Source organism: Triticum dicoccoides, chromosome 7A, assembly GCF_002162155.2.
Source record: "Triticum dicoccoides isolate Atlit2015 ecotype Zavitan chromosome 7A, WEW_v2.0, whole genome shotgun sequence".
Lineage (NCBI taxonomy): Eukaryota > Viridiplantae > Streptophyta > Magnoliopsida > Poales > Poaceae > Triticum > Triticum dicoccoides.
Window position 1 is genome coordinate 675,308,921 of NC_041392.1, and position 27,389 is coordinate 675,336,309.

Below are 27,389 nucleotides of genomic sequence, written 5' to 3' on the forward strand. Positions count from 1 at the left end.
GTCTTGCAAAGATGATGATCATCTTGCTAGTTTGCTAGGTTTTGTCTCCGACCATTGTGTCGTGATGAATTTGCAGGTACCCCAAGTTGCCCTTGAGTTTGCCGAAATGTCGATTAACTTCCGTTCCGGCAAATTCGGGTGCTCCATATGTCCTATTTTCAGCAAAGGTCATGCTAAAATTTTCCGTGGATTTTAGCATGACTTTGCTAAAAATAGGACATATGGGGTACTTGCGACTAATGCATGGCCCGGGGTATCTTAGTACTTAGTTAAGTAGGATCAACTGCCCTGCCATTCTTGCTGCATTAAACCATAGGTGGCAATAGAGCCAAGTTATTAGGCCCAACTTAGAATTCTCCTTAGCATCGATAAACCCTAGATGATAAACCCAACATAGGTGGCAATAGAGCCAAGTGATTAGTGCCAAGTGATTAGGCCCAACCTAGGGTGCCTCGGCATCGATAAACCCTAAATGATGAAAACTTAACTTGGCTGCCTCGGATGCCTCGGTGTCGATGAGAACCTAAATGATGTACGCTTAGGCTTTTAGGGTGCCTCGGCGTCGACAAACCCTAAATGATGAAAACTTAGCATTTAGGGTGCCTCGGCATCGACAAACCCTAAATGATGAAACCTTGGCTTTTAGGGTGCCTCGGTGTCGATGAGAACCTAAATGATGTACGCTTAGGCTTTTAGGGTGCCTCGGCGTCGACAAACCCTAAATGATAAAAGCTTAGCTTTTAGGATGCCTCGGTGTCGACAAACCCTAAATGATGAGACCATGATCTTATTCCTTGACAATAACCAACTTTTTGACCAAACTTTTTTCCTATTTAGAGCGAAACATGGCCCACAACGATGAGGTCGGCGGTTCGGGCGGCAAGCAATTCTGGGAGCTGTCCCAGGAGTTGGAGGAAGAACCTCACCGCTATGAGGACGCCGCGGAAGACACCGATCCTGACTACACAACCCCTAGTGGCGTCGGGGATGACACCACTGATGATGGCGCCGTGGATGCCACCATTGATGATGGCGGTGCACGCACACATGGCAGCCAACCGAAGAGGCAACGGAAGGACCGGCGCCCGAACATGCTCGGCACCGTCAGGGAGGAATTTACTGAAGTGAACTCCAACGGGCATCCGACGGCGCCCAAACACGTAGTCAAGGGGTACTCGATTCAGCTCGGGTGCATTCTCTGGAGCACCGCCTCGATCAACACCGAGAACCTAAGGCATAAGGACCGAGGGAATTTGCGCAGCCTCCTCTTCACGAAGCTGCACGAACGATACAAGTTCCCCGCTGAGTTCGCAAACACACGCCTCTCGGGTAATAAAGTGAACGGTGCCACCCTCACGATGATGCGCACGGCCCTGTCTACTTGGAAAAGCACGGTGAAGGCAATGATTGACAAAGGTGATAGTTATGAGAAGATCAAGGCAAAATATCCTTTGATGAGCGAAGATGACTACAAGGAGTTCAAGATCAAGTGTGAGAGCCCCGCAACCTCCGAATCAAGTAAGTGGGGGAAAGAAATGTGGCAGTTGAACATAGGGGTCCACCAACTCGGTCCCGGCGGTTACAGAGTGGCGGAGCTTGTATGGGACAAGGAGGACGCGGAGCATGCCGAGCAAGGCCTACCGCCCCGCTTCGAGAAATACAGTGACAAGCAGACCAGGAACTTTCTCAGGGCCCGGTACAAGGAGGACCCGGTAACAAAGGAGCTTACCACGGATCCGGAGACCAAGGAGCTTGAGCTTGTTCTAGTAAGGAATACACCCCCACGCAATTAGCTCCATATGGTTGCATTCTAATTAATCCCCAATATTTCTAAATGGTTCACGTTCCTTCCGCAGGACAAAGAAAGCAGTAGCGCGGGGTTGTCTCAGAGCTCCCCTTTCGACACTCCTTTGAATAGGGCGTTGAGCGTAATGAAAAACAAGGATAAGCTCAGTAAGCCAACGTCAGCTGGTCGTGTGGCCGGCAAAGGCTTGTCCACAAAATGGTCGTCATACTATACCGCTGGTGGGCGAAAGGAGAAAAAGACCAGCTCGGAAAGCCAGTCGCGCGAGGTTGAAGCACTCAAGGCGCAAGTGGCGCGGATTCCGGAGATGGTCCAAGAGCAAGTGCAACAACAACTGGGATCGATGCTCACCGGCATTATGCCTACCTTGATTCATGGGATAACGACGTGGATTGCGGGTGGCCAACAGAGGCCGCCCCCGATTCCCAGCTTCATGGCCAGCAACTCGCACAACGCGCAGGCGGCGCCATTGGTGTCTCCGGCGGCGACGGTATTGGTGTCTACGGTGGCGGTGCCATTGGTGTCTCCGGCGGCGGCGGTATTGGTGTCTCCGACGCCGGCATACACCCGGGTGTACGCCGGCCGACACCTCGCCAGCAAGCGGCCCCTCCGTCAGTTGCACGCCCGCCGTTGGCGGTGCCTCGACATTAGCCGAGCTCGACGGCATCACGGTAACTAAGCCTCTCGACCGAGGACTTCATCTCCTTGCCTTTGACTGGGCATCCCTGACGCCCTACATGTTTTCGCAGGGCGTCGCCGATGTTCCTTGCACTCTCCTGCACTTCGTGGGCGGCGAGTTGGTCGATGTCGCCAAGGGCAGAATCGTTCAACCGGGCAACCCCGTGTTCCATGGTAATCCGATGCCACCCACAATGTATAGGGTTAAAGTGGTTCGGGTGCTGCCAGGCTGCGACGAGCTGTTACCTCCGATTCGACCTGCTGGGGCCAACGAAGAAGATGAGATGACCCTCAGCGCCTTCGTAAGCTGGCCCCTGCTTTGGCCGAAGAGCTAGATTTGTTTGGGGGCGGGGGACACCACCCCACAGATAAGACCGCTAGTCATGCCGGCACCAAGCCATGGCAAGAATGCCGCAACGCTACCGGACATGTCGGACATCCCTATGGCACAGGATCCGGACATGCATATGGCACAGGATCCGGACGAAGACGACAACGACGATGGTACATTTACCAACGTCGATAAGTACTTTGCCGAACATGGGTACGGTGACGAGTTCTGCGGGCCTCCTTCTCAAGAACCCAAACAAGACGACCGCGATCTAGCTGGTACGGTGGAGAAACCCAATTGCAACAGGCGTCGTCTGGCGTTCAGTTCTCAGGAGACGCCTCCAGCTGCCGCCTTCACCGAGCCTCAGATAGCGGAGGTGCCAAATATTATCAGCCCCAACACGCTCAAGAAGGCGGTTTGTGAGCAGAACTCAGTCCCATTATAGCAGATCAAGAAGAAGGGCCGGAAACGGCCGACTAAAAAGGGCGTCGGTGCGAGCCAGCCGGCACCGAGTATGATCCATGCTCAGGACGGGCCACCTTCACCTAAGGATATCTCGAGGAGGGTGCATGTGGCGGGTAGGGTGATGCTACCGACAAATATGCTCAATGTTGCAACCGGTGCTATGCGGAGTCTGCACGACAGTGTTCTTTCTTTGGAGAAGCGGCGTCTCAGAGAGAATGATGTGGCATACCCGGTTTTCGTGGCCAAGGTGCCAGAGGGCAAGGGCTTTGTGGATGGCGCCATCGGGGGTATGATCGTCCTATGGTTTGATGACATCTTTGCTATGTTCAACCTTCATCCGCTGCACTACACCTTCGTTCGGCTGTTTTCGTTGAGTATGGAGATGCGGATCATTAGAGACAAGACCCCGGACATCGTGATCGTCGACCCCTTCTACATGCGTGCCAAGCTCTTGAGCAGCGCTGGGGACCGCCAAGTCGTGAGTTCACACCTTGAAGACGTCATTCTGGCAAACCCAGATAAGGATAACTTCCTTGTGGCTTACTTTCCCGAGTAAGTCATCCCTTAACCGCCCCGTAACATATGATTTCTTAGATTTCGATCGTTCTTTTTTTTCTAACATTCCGTGTTCTATGCAGTGACACACATTGCACACTCATCCTCTTAAGCCCGAAATATTCCATGGCCACGTATTTCGACCCGAACCGTAACTCCAAGATAGACTACACAAATATCAAGAAAGTTCTTGATGATGTTCTCCCTGGCTACGCCAAATCTGGAGGCACCTTCATCAGGGAAGTTCGTAAGTACGGCAAGCATGTGTTCGCCCACAATACGACGTTCTGCTGCGTCAAGCAGCCGCCTGGCAGTCAGAAGGATGCCTACTACACCCTCCATCACATGCGGGCGATCGTAAGGGACCATCATCACCTTATGCTACCAAATAATCTCAAAGATTTGGCTGCGAGCTTGTCGGCAATCCAGGACGCGGACATTAGACAAGAATTCTTTCGCATCCAGTCGGAGTTTGCGGACATCATCCATCAAGATGTCCTTCATACCTCGGGGCAGTTCTTCCTCATATATCAACCGTCCAACATTGAGATAGACAGAATGCTACAAATGCAGGCTGACAACTCCCGCGATTTCATGACCATCACGACAGACGGCGGCTTCATCCACGCTCCTGTCCATGAGTCGAGTCGAAAGTAGTGATGTGTAGTTCTGAAACATTGATTGGCTCATGTTGTAATTAAACTTTAATGAATTGTATGTCTCTTTGGTTTGGACAGTCATTCAACTTAGATGTAATCGATGCTATTTATTAGTAGGACCATGAATCGTGCTATTAATGTCTTGCTTTTCTCTTCCGATCCTTTTGTTGCATACTTATATATTGCTTATGTATGTATTGTCTGTTGTTTGGCTTGTGCATAGAGATGCCGTCGTATGTCGTGTACAAGGGTAAGGTTCCCGGAGTCTACGACGACTGGGAGGAGTGTCGGAGACAGGTTCACCGTTTCAGCGGTAACAGTTAAAAAGGGTACACCACTAGGGCGGAGGCCGAATCTAGATACGCCCGCTATCTAGCGGGAGAGAGGAGGGAGCATTGGAGGAACCGGATGAAGACCAGTTTGATCGCAATGATGCTCATCATGATGACCGCAGCTCTCTTCTATGTGATGGTAGTTTAGATGATTGATATCGACTTGTAATGTGAAGACAAACTCGATACTCACGGTCTTGAGACTTGTAATGTTTTATCTTTGTTCGGTCTTTTGAATTCGGAGACTAATATGATAAATTGTATTCGGAGACTAATCTTCTATTGTATTCGATGAATCTGCTGTTGCTGTGTGCTGCTGTCTATATTCTGCCAAATAATATATTTTGTAACCTGTGCAAAAATTAGAAAAGTAAAAAAAACCAAATATTCATACTAATGGCGCATCACCACAAGGTGCGCCATTAGTATGCCAAAGGATACTAATGGCGCATCAAGACAGAGTGCGCCATTAGTATGCCAAGTATACTAATGGCGCATCTATCCGCAGTGCGCCATTAGTGTGCCAAAGCACATGGTTAAATATGGCCCCTGGGAGGCACACTAATGGCGCATGGTTTTATATACTAATGGCGCACTTGGTGGTGCGCCAAGTATACCAGATACTAATGGCGCACCAGTGGTGCGCCATTAGTAAAAATTACTAGTGGCATGCTAGTAATGGCGCACCAGTGATGCGCCATTAGTAGGCAAAACTGGTGCGCCATTAGTAGGTCTTTTCCTAGTAGTGGCTTCTTCATGGCCATAGTTCCTGCTGAAACATGGGCAGTACGAAAGGCCTGCTGAAACTGGTCCCATGTGACAGCGTCGACAGGGAAAGTGGCTGTGAAATTCTCCCACCATGATGCTGCGGGTCCTTCAAGCTGATATGCGGCAAACTTCACCTTCTCCGCATCCGTGCATCCTGTGTGGTCAACTCTCTAGCTGTCTTGCGGAGCCAATCATCTGCTACTATCGGCTCGGTGCTACCGGAAAACACCGGTGGATTTAGCCTAAGAAAACGGGCTAAGTGATCAACAGGTGGTGGTGGTGGTGGGTTGTTGTTGTTGTTCCCCTGGTTCTGATTCTGGACTAGCAACTGCATCAATGTGTTCTGCTGCTGGATCAACTGGGTGAGCTCCGGTGGAAAGGTAAATCCGGGGTCACGTCTCGGAGGCATTTGAGGGTTTAGAAAAGATGAGATGTAAGAATAGAGGGGGTCTAAAGAGAAAACACTACCCATATGCACATGAGGCAAAGGCAAACAATTCACTTCATTCAATCAAACAAGGGCATACAATCGATCTAGCTATCGCAAAAGTACTCGGACTACTATATTTACATGGTGGACTACTACTACTAATGAGGTGGTCTACTAGAAATATTCTTCGGTTGCAGACTCCATGATATCTGCTCTAGCTTCATCAACATAGTCATCATCGCTTTCATCTGGGTTCGAGTCTGTGTCGTCGATGATGATGTAGTCTTCCGGGCTAATCTCCTTGGGTTCTTCGTCTTCATCTACTGGTGTAGGGTCTCCCATAAATATCGCTAGCTTCATAGTTAGGTCGGCATTCTTATCCACCAATACTTCAATTTCCTCTTCATAATCTTCATGTGTAGCCTTGAGTTCTTCCTCCAGTTCCTTGATTCTTGTCCTTACCTTCTTCAGATCTATCATGTCGGCGCACATCTGGTTCTCCTGTCGTCGAATGTGCTGGTTTAACTCATGGATAAAAGCTGCAATTGATCTATCCTTCCTGGTGCTGATCATCTCCCAGTGCTCATCTCGGAGCCCACAAATCTGGTAGATAGTATCCTTGAGATCATTGCGGCAGACTTCTCCAATGCGTCCCATGGCGATGTGAGCTGCCATGCTCTTTCCTAGACTCCAAGTTGGTGCATCAAAAGAAAACTCTATGGGCTCAGTGACTGGCATGAACGTCCTTCCTGGAACTTGAACTTGAATCATCCAGCGCTCTTCTTCAGGTAAAGTGGCATTGTAGGTTCCGGTGAAGCTTGGTACTCCTATGTTCAGGTATCTAGTGACTTCCTTCAAGTGACATCCAAAGGGTGTATCTTCATCCGGTTGTGTGAACTTGTTCCTTGCATCCGCCATCCTAAAAGAGTAGAAAAGGATGAGGAGTCAGAGGAGAAGAGAGTGAATAGTGATCTAGGTCTTTTAGCTTAGTGGTCGTGTCCTACAGTCAGCGTGTGCTCTGATACCATCTCTTTTGCGACCAGACCTCAAACAGTCTGATCTCTGTGCTCCGGTGTCATCCCTGGATCAGTAATGCTAACACCACACAGTACTCGGAAGATTTATAACAGAGTGGCAATCACACACTTATTACATCGAATGACTCCATACAGAACTGATTACAATAAATATGGCTTAAGGCCATCTAATAACAATAACAGCGGAAGGCTTGGAAGATAAGTGAGTCCATCAACTCCAACGGCATCACTGAGTATAGAACCACGACCTAAAAACTCCTTAATCGTCGTCTGAAAAGTCTGCAACATTAACGTTGCAGCCCGAAACGGGTCAGCACATGGAATATGCTGGCAAGGTAACACATAGAGAGTAATGGAATGAAACAGCTATACTATATGCATATTTGGCTGGTGGAAAGCTCTATGGTTACAGTTTTGCGTAAAGCCAATTTTTCCCTACTTCAAAGGAATAAATTTATTTAACTATCATGGTAGTTGTTAAACATTGAGAATGGTTGACAGCATTCTCAATCCAATTAAGCATCATCATTAAACAAAGCCCAACAAAATTAATTTAGGGTAACATGTTGAGATTCACATGATAATCCAGGTACTAGATACTCAGTATTGTTCATAACCGGGGACACGGCTAACCATGATTAGTTTATTACACTCTGCAGAGGTTTGCGCACTTTTCCCCACAAGACTCGATCGCCTCCCTTTGGTTTCTCGCATTACATGGTGTTTGAGAAGACGAATGACCGAGACATAGTCTTTCAGAAGCGCTAGCACCTTACGATCGGGTAGACCGTACCACCTACATCCCCTACATCTGCTAGTCTACCACTGTAAGAGTTCGCACGACTTAGTCAACTATGCTAGAGCCCATAATAGCTTGTGGCTGCACATGGAAGTTTCTAGTATGAATAGTCTCATGATCCCTTTGAGCCTTGGTGGCGGTCCAAAAGAAAACGGGCAAGTCCTGGAATACCCAGGTGCCTCAATCCATCCAGATGTGTGTTTAAGTTTCCACCTTAGATAAACCATTAATTAACAAACTCACATCTGTCATGGATATCACTCACCCAATCCACGTCTACTAGCATAGCATGGCATAATAGGCAAACGTAGAAGTAACTCCCAAAGGTTTGATAATAAACAGGTAATAGGTACTACCTCGGACGAGACTTGCCTGCTCCCCCGACGTGCGCCCATTCGTACTCCCGCATACGTGGTATGGTTTGATTGGAACAAAATAAGGCCCGGCCCTACCCCCTTAAAATCAGGGGGAGATGATTAGATTAGAAAGAAAAAAGAGAAAAAGACAGCCGTAGGATGGAGTGGGAGCACGGATGGGAGCATGAGGAGGGAGCAGGCAAGCCGGATCCTACTACCTCAACTACTTCCCATCCCACAATTTAATTAGATCCTAATCATGCAATGTGTGAGGATTGATCTAATGCAATAAAACTGGGTAGTAGGAAAGGTATGATCAAAGTGTTACTTGCCTTGCTGATGATCCGAGAAACCTAGCGATTCGAAGTAATAGGCGCCGCACTCCGGGTATTCTATCGCAGACAAACAAACAAACATACAATAAGTACTCATCTAATGCACAGGTAAAAGTCAAATAAGAGATCTAACCAGAAGGTTCAACTTAAAAACTCCAGTTTGCAAAAAGAATCAAATCGAACGAAGCAACGAAAGTCAAACGGCGAAAGAAAACAACTTCGTTCTACTAATATGGATCTAAGGCAAATTTTATAGTAGCAAAAACTTGTTTAAGTTGGTTAAACGGATAGAGGGTTTCGAGACGAAACTCCAGGCGCTTGAATCGCCTGATTCCGATGAACGAGCGAAAAGTTATACTAAAAAGAAAATCGGATCAGGAATCGCGATCAGAAAAATCACAGATTAAATCCAAGAAAAAGAAAAACGACGAACGTTCACTAGAACGAACGAACAGGCGAACGCTCGCTAATTAAATAAATCAGAAAAACCGATCTATTTAAAAAAACGAAACTAAAAAACCGATGGAAAAACCGGACGGTTTTTCGAAAAGAAAAAAATAAACGGATGCGGATTTCGAGGCGCGGCGAACCTCGGGCGGCGTGCGGCGGCGAGGCGGCGGCGGCGCTGGGAGGCGGCGGCGGCGTGGCGCTGGGGCTGGGGCGGCTTAGGGTTTCGGCTGGGCCTCCTCTCCAGCTTATATAGCCTAGTCGGGCCGGAGTCCGGGTCGGACACGGCCCGTTAGGTCAGTTCGTTTTTAAAAAAAAATTACGCGCAAAAGAAAAATAAAAAGAAATACTAAACGGACTCCAAAAATCCCGAAATAAATTTTCCCGGGCTTCTAAAATCAAGCCGCACAAGGTGAACATTTATTTGGGGCCTAAATGCAATTTTGGAAAACGCACATTTTTCCTAAATTCAAATAAAATAACAAAAAACTCCGAAATAAAATCTTATTTGATTTTACTATTAAATCCTCAATATTTCTTTATTTTGGGAAAGTCATTTTATTCCCTCTCTCATATTTTTGTAATTGAAATAATTGACGATAAAATGAATAAAATCAAATGATTCTATTCTCAAAATTTGAGAAAACTCAAATATGAAAATAACGAAATCGCCAACTCTCTCCGTGGGTCCTTGAGTTGCGTAAAATTTCTAGGATCAGAACCAAAAGCAAAATAAAATATGATATGCATTTATGATCTAATGTATAACACTCCAAATTGAAAATTTGGGATGTTACATCCCATCTTGCTCGACCACGTCTCGCAGCATGGTTCTGGACAAACCCGAAACCTACCTTTATAAATATCCAGTTACGGAGTAGCGTTTGGTCGGCCCAAAGCAAGTCTGTTACCATCCCGAGTACATGCGTCAGCTCAGGTCTTAGGACATAGAATATATGTTGTACTAGAGACTCACAGATGACATATCGTTGCGTCTCATAGTTGGGTCTGCCCGCTCGGACCTTATCTCGACTCGAATCCGACTACGTCGAATCTGACCAGATCCTTCCAAGTCCATATTATCCGGTTAGCATCCAATGCTCCATGGCTAGTGAGACCAAGCCATCGACCGTGTCATATGCTAGTCTAGTTGGTTGCGCGTCCACACAGCCCTTTCGACTAGGGACCTTTTAGGACAATCATCATACAATGCATAGTCCCACAAACAAGTCACGTACTTGCTGATACACATCATTGATAATGTCCATGGACTATCTTTATTCATAAACACATAGGAAATATCATCATACATGATTGCCTCTAGGGCATATCTCCAACACTTTAAAGACTGCCGCATTCACTTTAAATAGGGCACCGTCGAAATCCGTTGAGACGACACCGTATGAATTATGGTTTAGGAAGAAACCTAAGTTGTCGATTCTGAAAGTTTGGGGATGCGATGCTTATGTCAAGAAACTTCAACCTGAAAAGCTCGAACCCAAATCGGAAAAATGCGTCTTCATAGGATACCCTAAGGAAACTATTGGGTATACCTTCTACCTCAGATCCGAAGGCAAGATCTTTGTTGCCAAGAATGGATCCTTTCTAGAGAAAGAGTTTCTCTCGAAAGAAGTAAGTGGGAGGAAAGTAGAACTTGATGAAGTATTGCCTCTTGAACCGGAGAGTAGCGCAACTCAAGAAAATGTTTCTGTGGTGCCTACACCGACTAGAGAGGAAGTTAATGATGATGATCAGGAAACTTCAGATCAAGTTGCTACTGAACTTCGTAGGTCCACAAGGACACGTTCCGCACCAGAGTGGTATGGCAACCCTGTCCTGGAAATCATGTTGTTAGACAATGGTGAACCTTCGAACTATGAAGAAGCGATGGCGAGACCGGATTCTGACAAATGGCTTGAAGCCATGAAATCCGAGATAGGATCCATGTATGAAAATGAAGTATGGACTTTGACTGACTTGCCCGATGATCGGCGAGCCATAGAAAATAAATGGATCTTTAAGAAGAAGACAAAGGCGGATGGTAATGTAACCATCTATAAGGCTCGGCTTGTTGCTAAGGGTTATCGATAAGTTCAAGGGCTTGACTACGATGAGACCTTCTCACCCGTAGCGAAGCTGAAGTCTGTCCGAATCATATTAGCAATTGCCGCATTCTATGATTATGAGATATGGCAAATGGACATCAAAACAGCATTCCTTAATGGTTTCCTTAAGGAAGAATTGTATGTAATGCAGCCGAAAGGTTTTGTCGATCCTAAGAATGCTGACAAGGTATGCAAGCTCCAACGCTCGATCTATGGGCTGGTGCAAGCATCTCGGAGTTGGAACATTCGTTTTCATGAGATGATCAAAGCATTTGGGTTTACGCGGATTTATGGAGAAGCCTGTGTTTACAAGAAAGTGAGTGGGAGCTCTGTAGCATTTCTCATATTATATGTGGAAGACATACTATTGATGGGAAATGATATAGAACTCCTGGAAAGCATAAAGGCCTACTTGAATAAGTGTTTTTCAATGAAGGGCCTTGGAGAAGCTGCTTACATATTAGGCATCAAGATCTATAGAGATAGATCGAGACGCCTCATTGGTCTTTCACAAAGCATGTACCTTGACAAGATATTGAAGAAGTTCAATATGGATCAGTCCAAGAAGGGGTTCTTGCCTGTATTGCAAGGTGTGAGATTGAGCACGGCTGAATGCCCGACCACGGAAGAAGATAGAGAAAAGATGAGTGTCATCCCCTATGCCTCGGCCATAGGGTCTATTATGTATGCCATGCTGTGTACCAGACCTGATGTAAACCTTGTCGTAAGTTTGGTAGGAAGGTACCAAAGTAATCCCGGCATGGAACACTGGACAGCGGTCAAGAATATCCTAAAGTACCTGAAAAGGACTAAGGATATGTTTCTCGTTTATGGAGGTGACGAAAAGCTCGTCGTAAAGGGTTACGTCGATGCTAGTATCGACACAGATCTGGATGACTCCAAGTCACAAACTGGATACATGTATATTTTGAATGGTGGGGCAGTCAGCTGGTGCAGTTGCAAGCAAAGCGTCGTGGCGGGATCTACATGTGAAGTGGAGTACATGGCAGCCTCGGAGGCGGCACATGAAGCAATTTGGATGAAGGAGTTCATTACCGACCTAGGAGTTATTCCCAATGTGTCAGGCCTGATGACTCTCTTCTGTGACAACACTGGAGCTATTGCCCTTGCCAAGGAGCCCAGGTTTCACAAGAAGACCAGGCATATCAAGCGTCGCTTCAACTCCATTTGTGAAAATGTTCAAGATGGAGACATAGAGATTTGTAAAGTGCATACGGACCTGAATGTCGCAGATCCGTTGACTAAACCTCTTCCACGTGCAAAACATGATCAACACCAGAACTCTATGGGTGTTCGATTCATCACAATGTAACTAGGTTATTGACTCTAGTGCAAGTGGGAGACTGTTGGAAATATGCCCTAGAGGCAATAATAAAATGGTTATTATTATATTTCCTTGTTCATGATAATTGTCTATTGTTCATGCTATAATTGTGTTATCCGGAAATCGTAATACATGTGTGAATACATAGACCACAACATGTCCCTAGTGAGCCTCTAGTTGACTAGCTCGTTGATCAATAGATGGTTACGATTTCCTAACCATGGACATTGGATGTCATTGATAACGGGATCACATCATTAGGAGAATGATGTGATGGACAAGACCCAATCCTAAGCATAGCACAAGATCGTGTAGTTCGTCTGCTAAAGCTTTTCTAATGTCAAGTATCATTTTCCTTAGACCATGAGATTGTGCAACTCCCGGATACTGTAGGAGTACTTTGGGTGTGCCAAACGTCACAACGTAACTAGGTGGCTATAAAGGTACACTGCGGGTATCCTCGAAAGTATCTGTTGGGTTGGCACGAATCGAGACTGGGATTTGTCACTCCGTATGACGGAGAGGTATCTCTGGGCCCACTCGGTAGGACATCATCATCATGAGCTCAGTGTGATCAAGGAGTTGATCACGGGATGATGTGTTACGGAACGAGTAAAGAGATTTGCCGTAACGAGATTGAACAAGGTATCGGTATACCGACGATCGAATCTCGGGCAAGTGCTATACCGGTAGACAAAGGGAATCGTATACGGGATTGATTGAATCCTTGACATCGTGGTTCATCCGATGAGATCATCGTGGAGCATGTGGGAGCCAACATGGGTATCCAGATCCCGCTGTTGGCTGTTGTCCAGAGAGATGTCTCAGTCATGTCTGCATGCCTCCCGAACCCGTAGGGTCTGCACACTTAAGGTTCGATGATGCTAGGGTTATAGGGAATATATGTACGTGGTTACCGAATGTTGTTCGGAGTCCCGGATGAGATCCCAGACGTCACGAGGAGTTCCGGAATGGTCCGGAGGTAAAGGTTTATATATGGGAAGTCCAGTTTCAGTCACCGGAAAGGTTTCGGGGTTTATCGGTATTGTACCGGGACCACCGAAGGGGTTCCGAGGGTCCACCGGGAGGGTCTACCTGCCCCAAAGGACCTAATGGGCTGTAGATGGGTGGGAACCAGCCCCTTAGTGGGCTGGTGCACCCCCCAAGGGCCCAAGGTGCCTAGGGTTGGAAACCCTAGGGGCCACTGCCCCCCCTAGTTGGAAACCCTAAGGGCCCCCCCTCTAGATGGATCTAGGGGGCCGGCCCCCTCTCCCCTTCCCCCTATAAATAGTGGGGGGTGGGAGGGCAACCGCACCCCTTCTCCTGGCGCAGCCCTACCCTTCTCCCTCCTCGTCTCTCACAGTGCTTGGCGAAGCCCTGCTGGAGTGCCACGCTCCACCACCACCACGCCGTCGTGCTGTTGCTGGACGGAGTCTTCCCCAACCTCTCCCTCTCTCCTTGTTGGATCAAGGCGCGGGAGACGTCATCGGGCTGCACGTGTGTTGAACGCGGAGGCACCGTTGTTCAGTGCTTAGATCAGAATCGGCCGCGATCTGAATCGCTTCATGTACGACTCCACCGACCGCGTTCTTGCAACGCTTCCGCATCGCGATCTTCAAAGGTATGAAGATGCACTCCCCTCTCGTTGCTAGTAAACTCCATAGATTCATCTTGGTGATGCGTAGAAAATTTTTAATTTCTGCAACGATCCCCAACATGGCTGGTCATAGTGGGGAGTAACTTAGACTAGTGTCATGCATATGACACTAGTCTATGTTACTACCTTCATAGTGCAAAGTGTCATAGAATTAGTATCATATATGGTTGCATTTATTAGCTTATAGACTCAACATTTCTTGGGAAGCGCTATGTGATGGTAACATAATATGTTACTCCAAACACCTCTCTCCTCATTAACTAGGTGCAACATAAGCAAACTTGTTTTGTGATGCGTTATGTTACTAGCTAAGTTACTCCCACTATGACTAGATAGAACGAGTAACACACACAGGCGCGCACACACAAACACACACATCTATAATGCCACATAAGTGTATCCCTCAACACATTTTCAGTAGCAATCCCAAGCAGCACATAATATGTTCAATGCAAAGATGAAATAAAAGTAAGCTATCCAGAACGAGCTTACTTTCGATACAGATCGACGGTGGACAAGATACCATTTCGTTACAAGGGTGCTCCTTTCGTCCTAAATTACGTGGTGTGCACATATTTCAAAATTCAGGTTGGACTATCAATTTAAACAACTAAACAAGGATTATGGGTCACAAAACTATATCATCAAATTCTTATTCAAACCATGATGAAAAAAATTATAACAGACAACACATATATTATTGCTCAAACTAATGGCCGAAGTTAAACAAAGAAAAATGAGAAGGCCATGTGAATGGGAACAGATAGAATAATATAGTAGGTTCATGTGGCAAAAAAAAACAGTTAGAACCTCATCACAAGTTCACTAAGATATTATTTGGACAAACCATTTGGGCCCAGGGCCTTGACCCGTCTGATTTTTTTAAAAAAATCTTCAGTCTATTGCCAATAAAATCACAGATCTCTTTGTTTTAGCCATATGTAATCCACCTCTGCTGTCTTCAGAAATTCAGCCAGTGTTGCAGTTAAACCGGAGCTCATCAGAACATAATTATTTCCATGTACAGTTATACACGATCTGGCCCTTTTCTTTCTGAAATTCTGCAGATGCTATTGCTGTTCCTGAGGGCTCCATTGTATTTGCAGACACACTTTACCTTTTGCTTCTCTTTTTTTCTTTTTCTTTGGCCCGTTTTCTTTTTTATCTTCCCTTTCCGAAATCACACTTAGACATCTGATTTTCCATCATACAAGATGCAAGAGAGCCGTGGCATCCCATCAATTACCCGAGCCGTCGAGTTCAACAGGCGGGCACTATACTGCTTGGCAGCTTTCTGATAGAGTGGAAAATTACTAGCAGGTGATCTAGCAAAAGGTCGTATCGTATACCAGCTGAAGGATATGTTTGATTAGCGCCCAGTCATGAGCTGAAGCTAAGACAGTGATGATTCTCCTCCAATTAGAATCCATTACTTGCTCAACCGATGGTCTCGAATGCTTCCTCATAACTGCTGACGGGTGGGGCCCACTTGTCAGCTTATCCAACGTGACACACCGAATGTGAGTAGTGACTGCTGACATGGAGGACTACCCCTGTAGAACGAGTGAACGACACAAAGAAGAGCAAAAATGTTTTTCTGTGTCTGTGAGCAAAGAAACAGAAAGAACAAGACCGGACAGGACTAGCCCCTGAAATCAATTTTAATTCTAGAAAGAACAGTTCCGGGCAGTTTACGAATTTAAACATTTCAAATCAAATCTCATCCCATATCAACGAAACACCGGCAACAAGAAAACACCTACACCGCACCTGCTGATACGGCGAGTTCGGAGGCAGAGACCAAGCTACGGATTTCAGGACGGCACCAGAACTGAACTTCAGGGAATTCCAGGCACCGAACGCCAGCAATACAAAACAACACACACACCGGTGAACTTCGATATGAGCACGCCTCAGATGAAGTTCAAACACTATATGATCAAATAATAGAAGCACATTTCAGAACTCCCATTCCATTTCCATAGCATCAGGGTGCACACCGAAAAGATGATCATAACGCTTCATTGCTCGCCTATGGATTAGGCGGTTGCTCGAAACTCATGGACAGCCTTATGAGCTGCACATGCTCTCTTTATGATGTTCAATTCCTTGACTACATCATCTATCTTCATTCTGTGCCTTGGGCAATCCTCGCAGCAAGCTAGGGCAAGCTTAAACATAGGATATAAGAATATATCAATGATATGCTGCGTGTCTCCGCTGTAGGTTGCACTAGCATCCAATATTTCCAGTAGCTTATAAGGATAGGACATCCTGACATAGCCGACAAGGCCTGTCACACCATCCATGAAATTGTCAGTTGGCCTCCTTCCAGTAAATATTTCCAATAGCAACACCCCGTAGCTATATACGTCGCCTTCCGTGGAGGGTTCGGATCCTGAGCCATACTCTAGAAAACATGTAGACAAAGATGTTACTCGTTGTGCACTGAGTAGACACAAATTTGGCAGATTTCACTCATCAATTCAATTTAGCTTGTCAAGTGAAATCTGCCAAACTGATATTGAATCAAATAATATACATATTCCTAAATGAGTTTAAAATGTTGCTGACCTGGTGCGACGTATCCAATTGTGCCTTTAATTACAAGTGAGCTGCTTTCGGTTCCACCACCACCGTGCTCGCATTCTTCAGTATGCATTATCTTTGCTAGACCAAAGTCGGTAATGTGCGCAACAATGTCATCATCTAGAAGGATGTTGCATGGTTTGATGTGACAGTGAACTATGGATGGCTCAATTTGATGATGAAGATATTCTAATGCCTCTGCAACATCAAGAGCAATGCATAGCCTTTCCATCAAACTTAGCCTTCTAAAGGTCATGCTGTTAGTCGCTGCTTTTGGATGCAGCCACTCATCTAAATTTCCATTGCAGACAAATTCTAAGACAAGTGCCTTAAACTCATCACCATTACGGTCCAAACTGCTACACACAGTGATCACTTTGACAAGTTTCCGGTGTCGAATCTTCCTTAGGGCTTCACACTCTCTCAAGAAGCTTCTATTAGCTCCTCGTTTGCCAAGATTGAGAACCTTGATTGCTACAGTATATAAACTCTCATCAAGATTTAGAGTTCCTATGTACACGTTGCCGAAACTTCCAGAACCAATCAAATTTGCCAGTGAGAATGACTCTGTTGCTGCATCTATCTCAGCATAGGATATCCTCTCATGCATCTCATGGTGAAATTCGATTTCTTGATCAGCACCACTGTTTGGTTTGATTCTTGTCTTCATCAAGTAGCATGCAGTTAGGGAGCACATGAAGAAGATCAAAATTCCAACAATGCAAAAGAGTATGACTCGACGCCGATGCTGCGAAGCCTGGTTATATGGGCATGAAGGGAGTTGCAAGGATGGGGGACCCCCGCATAGCATGCCATTACCAGGGAGCAACAATACAGTGGCATTGTGAAAGATCCCTGTATTTGGAACGGGACCAGATAAGTTGTTGAAAGAGAGGTTTAGATACGTTAGGAGCTCCAAACTCAGGAGGAACTCAGGTACAGGTCCTGCTAAGTTATTATTGGAAAGATCCAACTTTTCGAGGCCTCACAAAGAAGAAAAGCCTCTCGGTATTGGCCCTTGCAAAGGATTTCCTTGCAAATTTAGGAAATTCAGTTGGACGCAACTGCTGAGAGCGTCTGGGATTTCACCAGACAGCTTGTTCATTGATAGGTCGATTATGCCAAGGCTGTTCAACTTCCCTATCTGTGTTGGAATGGAGCCACTTAGAGCATTGCTGGAGAGGTTGAGAAGTAAGGTAAGAGAGGGAATACTAAGTATCTCCTGTGGGATTTCCCCCATCAAGGAGTTAGCGGAAAGATCCAGAGATACAAGTTTTGTGAGGGTACCAAGGGTTGGTGGAATGCTGCCACCTAGAAAGTTATTAGATAGAGAGAGGTTGCTCAATTGTGTGATATTGCCTAATGACTGTGGAATCCGCCCATAGAATCTATTATGGGATAGGTCAAGATACTGGAGGCCAGGAATCTGGCCAATATCCAGAGGCAGGGTGCCCGTGAAAAGGCTATCTGCGAGGATGACCTTTCTAAGTTTTTGAAACTTCCCTAAACCTGCAGGTATGGTCCCAGCTATTTGTTTCTGCCTATTGTAAGCCAGTAGAGCTCTGTAGATAGATTGGCAATAGTAACTGGCATAACACCTTCGAGGTTGTTTTGTTCAAGGTCTAGTATTGTCAGGTTGCTACAGTTGGTTAAGGATGTGAGGAAATCCCAATCCCTACGCTCTGTGGTTTGAAGAAAATTGTGTCCTAAGGAAAATATCCGGATATGACCATGGATGCCAATGTCCCTTGGAATCAGCCCATGATGCTGATTTCCGCGAAAAAACAAATCTTTAAGTGCGGAGCATTTGACAAGGAGGCTGGTATTGGTCCAACGAATTGGTTCCCATTTGTGGTGAATATATGTAGCTTGGGAAGCTTAAAGCCAATATCAAGCGGCAGAGATCCTGAAAACTGGTTGAAGCTGATGCGGAAGTCTGTGACGGAAGAAAGATTGAACAAGGATGGAGGAAAAGGGCCTTCCAGTCTGTTAGCTGTGATGTCAAATATAACAAGATTAGCCATCTTACCAAGAGCTGGAGAGAGATGGCCATTGAAACTGTTCTGGGATAATCCTAAGTGTGTCAGTGAAGTCAGGTTGCCGAGCCAGCTGGGGATTTGGCCATGGAAGTAGTTGCTACGCATGCTAAGGTTCGTGAGGGCTGTGAGGTTGGAGAATGACATGGGAATATCACCAGTCAGATTGTTATGGGTAACGTTGAGAGATGTGAGGTTTGATAGGAGACCTAGAGAAGCAGGCATGGAAACCATAGAGGTAGTTCCCGCTCAGGTCCAAGGCATGAAGTGATGTACAAGCACCAAGGTTGTTGTCCGAAAGACTGAGGACGCGGAGGCGGGTCAGGTTACCGAGCTGCGGGGGCAGATGGCGCAGGCTAGGTCCAAGCCATCCAGATGTATGGCGGTGACACGGCCTGGGTGCCGGCGGTTGCTGCAGGACACGCCGGTCCACTCGCAGTAATCAGGCAACGGCACCGTGCTCGTGCCATTCCTGACAGGGTCCCAAGACCAAGAGGACAGTGCCTCTGTAGGATCACCGGTTATCAACGATTTGAATGATAGGAGCACAGGGAGATCGGCGCTGTAGTTGCTATACTTTGGTTGCTGGTGGGTTGAGAAGAGCTGGGTGTGAGATAAAGGAGGGTACGAGTGAGAAGATGGACCATGAAAAGCCGCCATGTCTTCATGGTTGAGCAAGGAGGTGGAGATGAGGGTGGTGGGTGGAGCTGTAGGTCCTCAACGAATGTAGTACCCTGCACTTCTCTCCTTGTGTACATGTCGCTAAATAGGCGATAATCCCTATCATTCTCCGGGGTCGGCCAATGAAAATATTGGATGCTGGTATATAACCACTTATTTACAACAAATTTCTCAATCACAAGTGAAAAAAGTGTGTGTGAAAATGACTAGTGCAATGTCCAGTGTCATGCAGTTGAAGGTGTGACATAATTTCAACGGTTTGAAATATTCCAACGATGTTACAGGAATGGGCAATAAATTTGATGTGGAGAAAAGGCAGGTTAAGTTGGAATTTCATGTTCATGTGGCGCAATCATATTGCCAATCAGAGAATTCGTCACTCCATAAAATCCGATTTCCCATTGGATGTAGACCTGTGCAGTGCAGACTTTCCTCTACTTCCATGCCATGGGCTGATTTTCCCATTAGATTAAAGCAGCCAATTCAAGCCAATAAGATTAGTATCTGATTCATCAAGCTTGCAAGCTCTGGAACTAAAGCAGGAATTCATCAAAAATAATCTCGAACACACGTGTAGGAATTCATAAGAAATAATCTCTGAATTGAAGCTTGCAATCTCGAACCTTCAGGCTTCGCAGCCTCCATGAGCACCGGGCCAGAGGTGAGAGCACCGCCATCGCCACCGGCAGCTCCAGCCGACGGGGGCCACCCGCCATGAGCGCCGGCGTGGACCGCATCCCGACTACCGCCGTCCCGGCCTCCCTCCCCCACTTCGTTGGCAAGGAGGTGGCACGCGGTGGTGGCGCCGCTCCAGTAGGCGGCCAATGTCGACGGCTGTTGGGGGCGCGGCGTGGGTCGATGGGTGCGGACGGGGGCCGCCGGCCGATCTGTGGCGGAGACGCCGGAGAACGGGAGGGGCGAGACAGGTGTGTGCCTGGGCTGGGCCGGGGACGGTAAGAAATCAATCGCCGGCCGTCCGTGTGGGTATGGACGGCTGTGATGTCGGCCAGGTGTGGAGTTAGTCAAAGCTCTCGCCTGATCCTGCGCTGCTTCGTTGCATCTCCGTTGGTGAAGGATATCGTTCAGGTTTGCCAAGAAATAATATTGTTCAAAAGAAAATTGCTGGTGAGCAAATGTAATGTTGCAATCGCCTAAAAACGTGATGATGATGAGGCAAAGGGTTGACAATGCAGATGTGATGGTGGTCGCCGGTGGCTCTGGCCGTCCGTCAGCCTCGACCTCAAGGGTGACTTAGAGCATAATTGTTCCGATGTCAAAAGTTGGCATGCCAATATTCGACAGATGCCAAATATTTGACTATTGGCTACCAACTTTTCTTGTCAATCTCGTAAAAAAATACCAACTTTTGATTTTGTCAAATATTGGCAATGCCGCATCAAACCAATTATGCTCTTATTGCCTGGAGTCTCACCTGCTGCATATTCTGGAGAGTTGTAGAAGCATCTGGCGCCCTCAGGGAGCTTCTGAATACTGCTGCCGCTATTGCAAGCCCTGTCTCCACACTGCATGCTATCTACTGGCTTCACTGCAAGTGGTATGAAGAGAAAGAAAGGGCCTGTGTAGTGTAATTCTGGCATCGTATTTCTTTCTAGTGGCTGAGTGATGTTTAGTTTCTGGGAATTTGATGAAAACTTGGCATATTTCTGAATCATGTGGTTCCTGTAGGTTTTTTTACTTCTTTCTGCACGTATTGCGTGACCAGCTTTGTTGAGCTGGGTTCATCCTTCTTATCAATGAAAATGGAGACAAGGAGCTCTCCCTGGTGATCTAAAAAAAAGGATGAGACAGTCCAGGACTAGCCCTTGCCATTTTAAAAGACAGAACAGTTCCCAGCAGTTCCTGAATTTGAACATTTCAAACCAATTATCATCCCATCTTAAACAAACACCAGCAACAAGAAAGCATCTACACCGCACCTGTTTCGATGCAGCGAGTTCTGAGGCGGAGACCAAATCTACGGATTTCAGGGTGCCACCAGAACTCAACAGACCAAAGAGCTACAGATTTCAGGGTGCACCGGAACTCAGCACAAGGAAAATCAAAGTTTTCGAACACCAGCAATACGAAACAAACAGCACAGAGGTGACACATAGGTGAAATTTGACATGAGCACGCCATGGATGAAGGCATGAAGCTCAAATGCTTTATGATTAATGACAGAAGCACAAGTTTTAAAAGTCACAGTATTGTTAGGGCAGATGCTCATTTCAGAACTCACATTGCACAGCATCAGGCTGCACGTCGTTACATTGTAGTGGAGAATACACCCAGCTGGATTATTATTCAGCTTATTATTTGCCTTGATAGGATACTCGCAGTATCTCAAACGTTTACACAATAACACATATGTACATCCACGAGCGCATACTTATCGGTGTATACATACAAGAACCATCTTGAGCTATGCCCCACCCTAGGGAAAAGAATTGCTTGAGCACACAAAACTGGCTATCTACACCAACTTGATAAGCAACACTAGCCTAGGGTTAGAGCATCATCTCGGAAGCTGTACAAATGTCACTGCCCCAACCAACATTCATAAATAGCCAGACTAGACGCCGACAGGACCAGTACAAGGAGAACACAAGCGTCTCTTGGAAACAACTGAAGCTGCTATGGTGAATGGCTGATGCTCGCTCACTCACTCGTTACCCTGGAAAACGTAAATGGTCACTGTTCAGATGCAGTACATTTTTAGGCCACAAGCATATGAACATGGAAAGAGACTGAATTCTTACATGGATGGGAGATGGCTACTCTGGGACCCGAGATTTTCCATGCCTTCAGGTTTATTTTCGTCTCCACCAGAACCATACGACGAGAGCAACTGCCTCTGCAATCAAAAAAAGGTAAATCAGTCGGTTCAGAACAATACACTGGAACAAATCAAGCAATGAATTAATTTCCATAGTTGTGTGCAAAATACATGCAATGCCGCTTATCAACATGGCTAATACTTCCTCCGTCCTTTAAAGAGTGTACTTCCAACTTTCTTGGAAAGTCAAACTTTTTTATATTTGACCGTGTTTATATAATAACACATCAACATTTATGCCATCAAATTAGTAGCATTAGATTTGTAATAAAATATACTTTCATCACATACCTATTTAATTTCACAAACATTGATATATTTTTGCACAAACTTGGTCAAACTTTGAGATAGTTTGACTCTCCAACAAAGTTGGAAGTACACTTTTTAAAGGACGGAGGGAGTATGTACCAGCGGTTATCTTTGAAGACCACAAAATTGCATCTTTGCAGGGTTGTTTAGGGAATAAATGTTTCATATATTATTTCTAAGGTCAACGCATCATTACAGTTTTCATGAAGATCAACGGTCGCTCAGGAGTGTAATGCTTGAAAAAGATGGATACAGTTCAAATTCCATCAGATAGTCCGGGGACAGAGATAATCAAAGCGTGCTAGGGCACTGTAGCTACCTGATGTGCTTCCATAGCACTAACAGACAGTTGCTATGAACATATATATCAAAGATGTTTATCAAAATTACATGTTTTCCCTTAAAAATATGAACACTGGCAGTCCATAAAATTAACTGCTAGTTGACCTTTTGAATTTTTTTCCCTAGCAAAAAGCATGGGAAAATGTTTTTTATGTGGTCGTTATACGGTACCATATCTATATATAAAAGTTGTGGCGCCCCTCCAGACAAGGTCGTAGGCCCTGGAAATATGCTGGCTGAGCAGGCAGGGGCACGGGAGGTTAAAGCAGGAGCACATGCCTTCTCCCATGAACTGGAGAGAGAGAGAGGCAGCAGAATGCGCTTCTCCTGTGTAGGTCTCAGAGAGAGATGAGAGGGTGGGATTGGGCTGAGCTTTGCATCGTCTTCTTTCCTTTATTTTATTTCATTTTGTGCTATAAGGAAAAGATTCTTTGTGCCTTATTTCCATGTGTTTGCAAAGGGTCATAGACTTATACTAGGTTAGGAGTGTGCAGCTATTTAATTTGTTAGTGGCTCTGAGTTACAGTCACACCAAGTGTTGTGATAGAATTTGTTGCCATACACCACAAGTTTCATAAAGTTATGAAGGAGTTGGGTTGCCACAAAATGCATTATACATTTAAAATCTTCAACAAGATTTCAGCACACTGTGCACTGTCAAGGACCCATGACTTCGAAATCAGAATACCTAAAAAGGGGGAAAATCCATTTCCATTATTGTTGTGAAGCATAAAGTGGAATTTTAGGGTGTCCTAGGAATCTGATGTAACCTAACAATGATAAAAATATCTGAAAACACTGCTATCACCACTGGGTCAAAGTATGGTGTGGTCAAGCACAAGGATAGTATGCAAGGACTAAGAAGCATTAGAACATCAATATAAGGCAAAGAAAGAAGAAACAAAACTTACATGGGCCTCAAATTCTGGGTTAATCAAGTTCACCGATAGATTTCGCATGAGCAGTAGTACCTGTAGATTAGTCACTTCAACAGATCAATATTCATTGCAAGTGAAAAGGAGAAGTTTGTGTGTGAAAAATACAGATAAGCATATGATAGTAATAAAATGCATGAACTCCAAGTGGTGAATGGATAACGATGAAATGCAGTACACGAGGAAATTTAACAAAACTATAAGGAATGAGAGCATCAGGACTAAGGACTGTTTATTAAATGCAAAATGTAGGTGATCCTTCTTCGTAACTCGCACATATCTAACACATTACTGCAAGATTTTACAAACTCTACAAAACATTGTAGCTTCTAATTTTTATTCTAATAATAAAGCTGGATAAGAGAATTATGACAAAACATTCAGAAACTATCTCTCCTATGATCATGTTAATCAAAAGGCAGGACTATTTTAGTCTTCTTTGGTAGTCAACAAATATTTATACACGAAAACTATAGCCAAGACTACAGCCTGAACTAGCAAAAAGGAGGTGGCAATTTGGCAGAGACATACAGGAATTAGTTCCATTGAAATGGGAAAGCTAATACAATGGTGAAACAACAAAACTGTTCTAATAAAAATTGAGGCCTTAGAGCAGACATACCGTTTCCACATCAATAGGATCCATTGCCTTTAACCTCTGCAAATGCCCAGTTGTATCTGGATCGAATACACTTCCCAGGAAGTTGTATACTTGGGAAAAATCTGGCATAGCTGCACGTGTAACCAGGGAGCAGCAGAGGTAAGAATACATACAGTGAGAAATAGAATCGATCTCACAGAGATATCTCTAGCTTAAAGTAATGTTTAAATAAGAAAAATACATCATACATTCCATAGTAGGTAAGGCCTAAGCTGATGGCCAAGAAAACAGTTGTGAGGATGGATTTGCACGGGCTAAAGAGGAAACTTACCCCGCATTTGTGGCAGCACATTTTCTTGTTCAACTGCTTCAGAGGTTGGCCACGTTCCAGATTGGCTCTCTATACTACTAGAGCAGTTATTTGTGGCAATGGCACTTGTAACTGTCAAACATGTGAAACTTCAGTACTTCCTTCATAAATCGTTAGTCTTCAATCGGCATTATGACAATAGTGAATAACAGACCTTGTGTAGGTTGAACAAGAGCATTGTCCCAGGAAGGCACCACGGCATTTGCATTTGTGCTTGGTACAACCATAGATGCATCCATAGACACATTAACACCATCTTGATCCCTCGGAGGAGGGGGAGGAGGAGCAGGTTGTTGTGGTAAAACAGCTTGGGATGCTACAGGGGCTAAACAAATTTTAGTTAGCAAGCGCTGAACTGCTGAAGTAGAAACAGTTCACGCTGGAGACTAGAAAGTAGAAACATGAGCGGTAAGTACCAGTTTTAGAGGCCTTCTGCGGATATGGATGGGCTGCCTTACGCTTCGGCCGAGGCGGAGGTAAATGTTCGCCTGTACCGTTCTTCTGAACCTTCAAAAAGTACTTCTGTGCATGGCTCCTTATCTGTTACAGAAAATGCGCAGCGTGCCAAGAAGGTTTAGCACGCCAACTTTTTTCATGATATTGTGGTTTTAAACAATACAAGAGTGCAACTTTTGTAATGAGACTCAACTTGTTTCACCAGTATAACTTAAGTGCACCAAAAGTTGAACAATTTGCTTATGTAATGTGTGGTACACTAAAAGGCTTGACCAGCATTATTCAAGTTTTGCTCAGCTAGCATTTGCAAGGAGTTGTAGATACTAATATAGCTACCAACTATACCTGTATCACAGTTTTTGAGCCAACAAATGCTTCTATCTTTTTCCAATCACGATCAAACCTATAATAACAGACAAAAAAAAGAGGTGAATCCCTTTATAGTAATACTGTCAGTTACATACTCGCTACCTATAACTAATATAAATGTATAGCTGAACCCCTTGTCAAAATCAACTTTTTCTGCAGATATACACCATGTTCTCCAACCAAAACCCAAAAGTATACAATCCTGCTGATACATCAGTTGGACATGGATCCTAACTTGCAAAAAGTACAATAAAACCTCCCCAATGCCTTGAAACAAACATCTAATAAATAAAACACATCTGCCTTTTGTTAGTATGCACGCCCTCTGCTACCTCTGAACCGCGCGCCAAATGCTTATACCACATTTCAGCCAGAGAAAGAATCAAAATCCAAAAACTCTATGAACAGCCCAAAATGCTACGCGTGTATCGAAGTGCCTGGGGGCAATTCTAACAGATTCGGGAAAAATCTCACCACCCAATTCGGTCCACAACCAAAACCAACTAGGAATCGACACGCTCCGCCCAAGATAAAGCATCTAAAGCAGAAATTTTTCACATTTCGCGGAGCGGATGCGCAGACCGAATCTATCTACCGAGGCAAAAGAAGATGCGCGCCCGAGACGAGGGAGGGGGCAGGGGCAACTCACAGCTGCAGGGCCTCGAGGAACTTGTCGTGCTCGGGCTCGGTCCAGCTCTCGCGGGACTTGGTGATGGTGTAGGGCTTCCGGACCTTCATCCTGGCGTCCTCCGCCGCGTCCGCCGGCACGGCCATCGGCGGCCCCGCGGCCACCGCCACCTGCTGCTGCTGCTCCTTCCCCTTCCCCCCTTTCCCCCCTCCCCCACCCCCTCCGTCCCCTCCGCCTCCCCCCACCGCGGCCGCCGCCGCCCCGGCCTCGAGCGGCTTGGGCGTCGTGCTCATCGACACCATCCGCCGGCAGACTCTCTCGGCCGACCGGCTGACTGTACGCCCGCGGTAGGTGCGCCGCGGGAGCTAGGGTTTCCGCCTCCTCTCTCTCTCCCTGGTGCGCGTGCGTGCGTGTGGCCTGGCTGCTCGGGGAACGAATGGCTCGGGTCTGGATTCCGGAGCGGGATGGCTCGGGTCGGTGCGTGCGTGCGTGTGGCCTTTTCTTTTCTTTCCCTCTGGTGCGGTGCGGTGTGGTGCGCGCGCGCGCGTGTCAGGGCCGAAAGAGAGATGGTCATGCCTGCGCGGCTGCGGACGTCTCTGGGGGCTTCGCCGGGCGTCCGGCCGCTCGTGGCCACAAGCGTGGCGCGGCGTGGTCGGCCGGTTGGTTGGGACGGCCATGATGCGGTTCGCGCGCCCGATGCGACCCGTGCGAGCGCGAACCACGTGGGCCTGCGCGGCCGCCGGGGGAGCGCCGCCCGGAGCGGCACCGGAAAGTCGGTTGGATTCGCTCCTCTTTCATTCTCCCCTGGCGGTATATGCTCCACGCGGCCGCATTTTCTTAGCTTATTCCAACGTGTCAAAGGTCCTGTTAGAGGTTAGAATTAGATTCTAGCCCTGAACCAAAACTGAACTAACTCTAATCAAAGAGGTGTTTGGATGGCAAGATTACATTGACAATAAATGCTCTTTCTCAATCATTTGGCTACTTTGGCCCCTATTACCTGCTAGATTTGGCGGAGCGGGCCTGGCCGAGGCAAACGGGGACGCGCCCGGCAAGGAGCCGCGCTGGCCTCTCGCGTAGCCCGCTGACCGAATACGCCGTCCCTACGCAAGGAGTCGCGCTGGCCGAGGCCGA

The 27,389-nt window shown here is 46.3% G+C and overlaps 2 protein-coding genes across 5 annotated transcripts; both read right to left on the minus strand.

Annotated features, from left to right (window-relative positions):
- Positions 1-15,915: 15,915 nt before the first annotated feature.
- Positions 15,916-20,357, minus strand: LOC119332286 (probable LRR receptor-like serine/threonine-protein kinase At3g47570). Of its 3 annotated transcripts, none has more exons than XM_037605468.1 (3): positions 20,033-20,357; positions 16,678-19,861; positions 15,916-16,513 (listed from the first exon to the last, which is right to left on the minus strand). In XM_037605468.1, exons 2-3 carry the CDS (start codon positions 17,501-17,503, stop codon positions 16,143-16,145), a joined length of 1,197 nt encoding a protein of 398 aa, XP_037461365.1. In that variant the 5' UTR covers positions 17,504-19,861; positions 20,033-20,357; the 3' UTR covers positions 15,916-16,142. The 3 variants fall into 3 exon arrangements, with proteins under 3 accessions (XP_037461365.1, XP_037461364.1, XP_037461363.1); XM_037605467.1 differs by having other exon boundaries at positions 16,678-19,936; XM_037605466.1 differs by having other exon boundaries at positions 16,678-19,942.
- A 1,242-nt stretch (positions 20,358-21,599) lies between these two features.
- On the minus strand, positions 21,600-26,719 carry LOC119329559 (protein REVEILLE 6-like). Of its 2 annotated transcripts, none has more exons than XM_037602620.1 (9): positions 26,277-26,719; positions 25,604-25,661; positions 25,219-25,342; positions 24,957-25,118; positions 24,764-24,874; positions 24,454-24,563; positions 23,808-23,867; positions 22,169-22,263; positions 21,600-22,083 (listed from the first exon to the last, which is right to left on the minus strand). In XM_037602620.1, exons 1-9 carry the CDS (start codon positions 26,555-26,557, stop codon positions 22,068-22,070), a joined length of 1,017 nt encoding a protein of 338 aa, XP_037458517.1. In that variant the 5' UTR covers positions 26,558-26,719; the 3' UTR covers positions 21,600-22,067. The 2 variants fall into 2 exon arrangements, with proteins under 2 accessions (XP_037458517.1, XP_037458516.1); XM_037602619.1 differs by having other exon boundaries at positions 24,957-25,127; positions 26,277-26,717.
- Between the last annotated feature and the right edge of the window lie 670 nt (positions 26,720-27,389).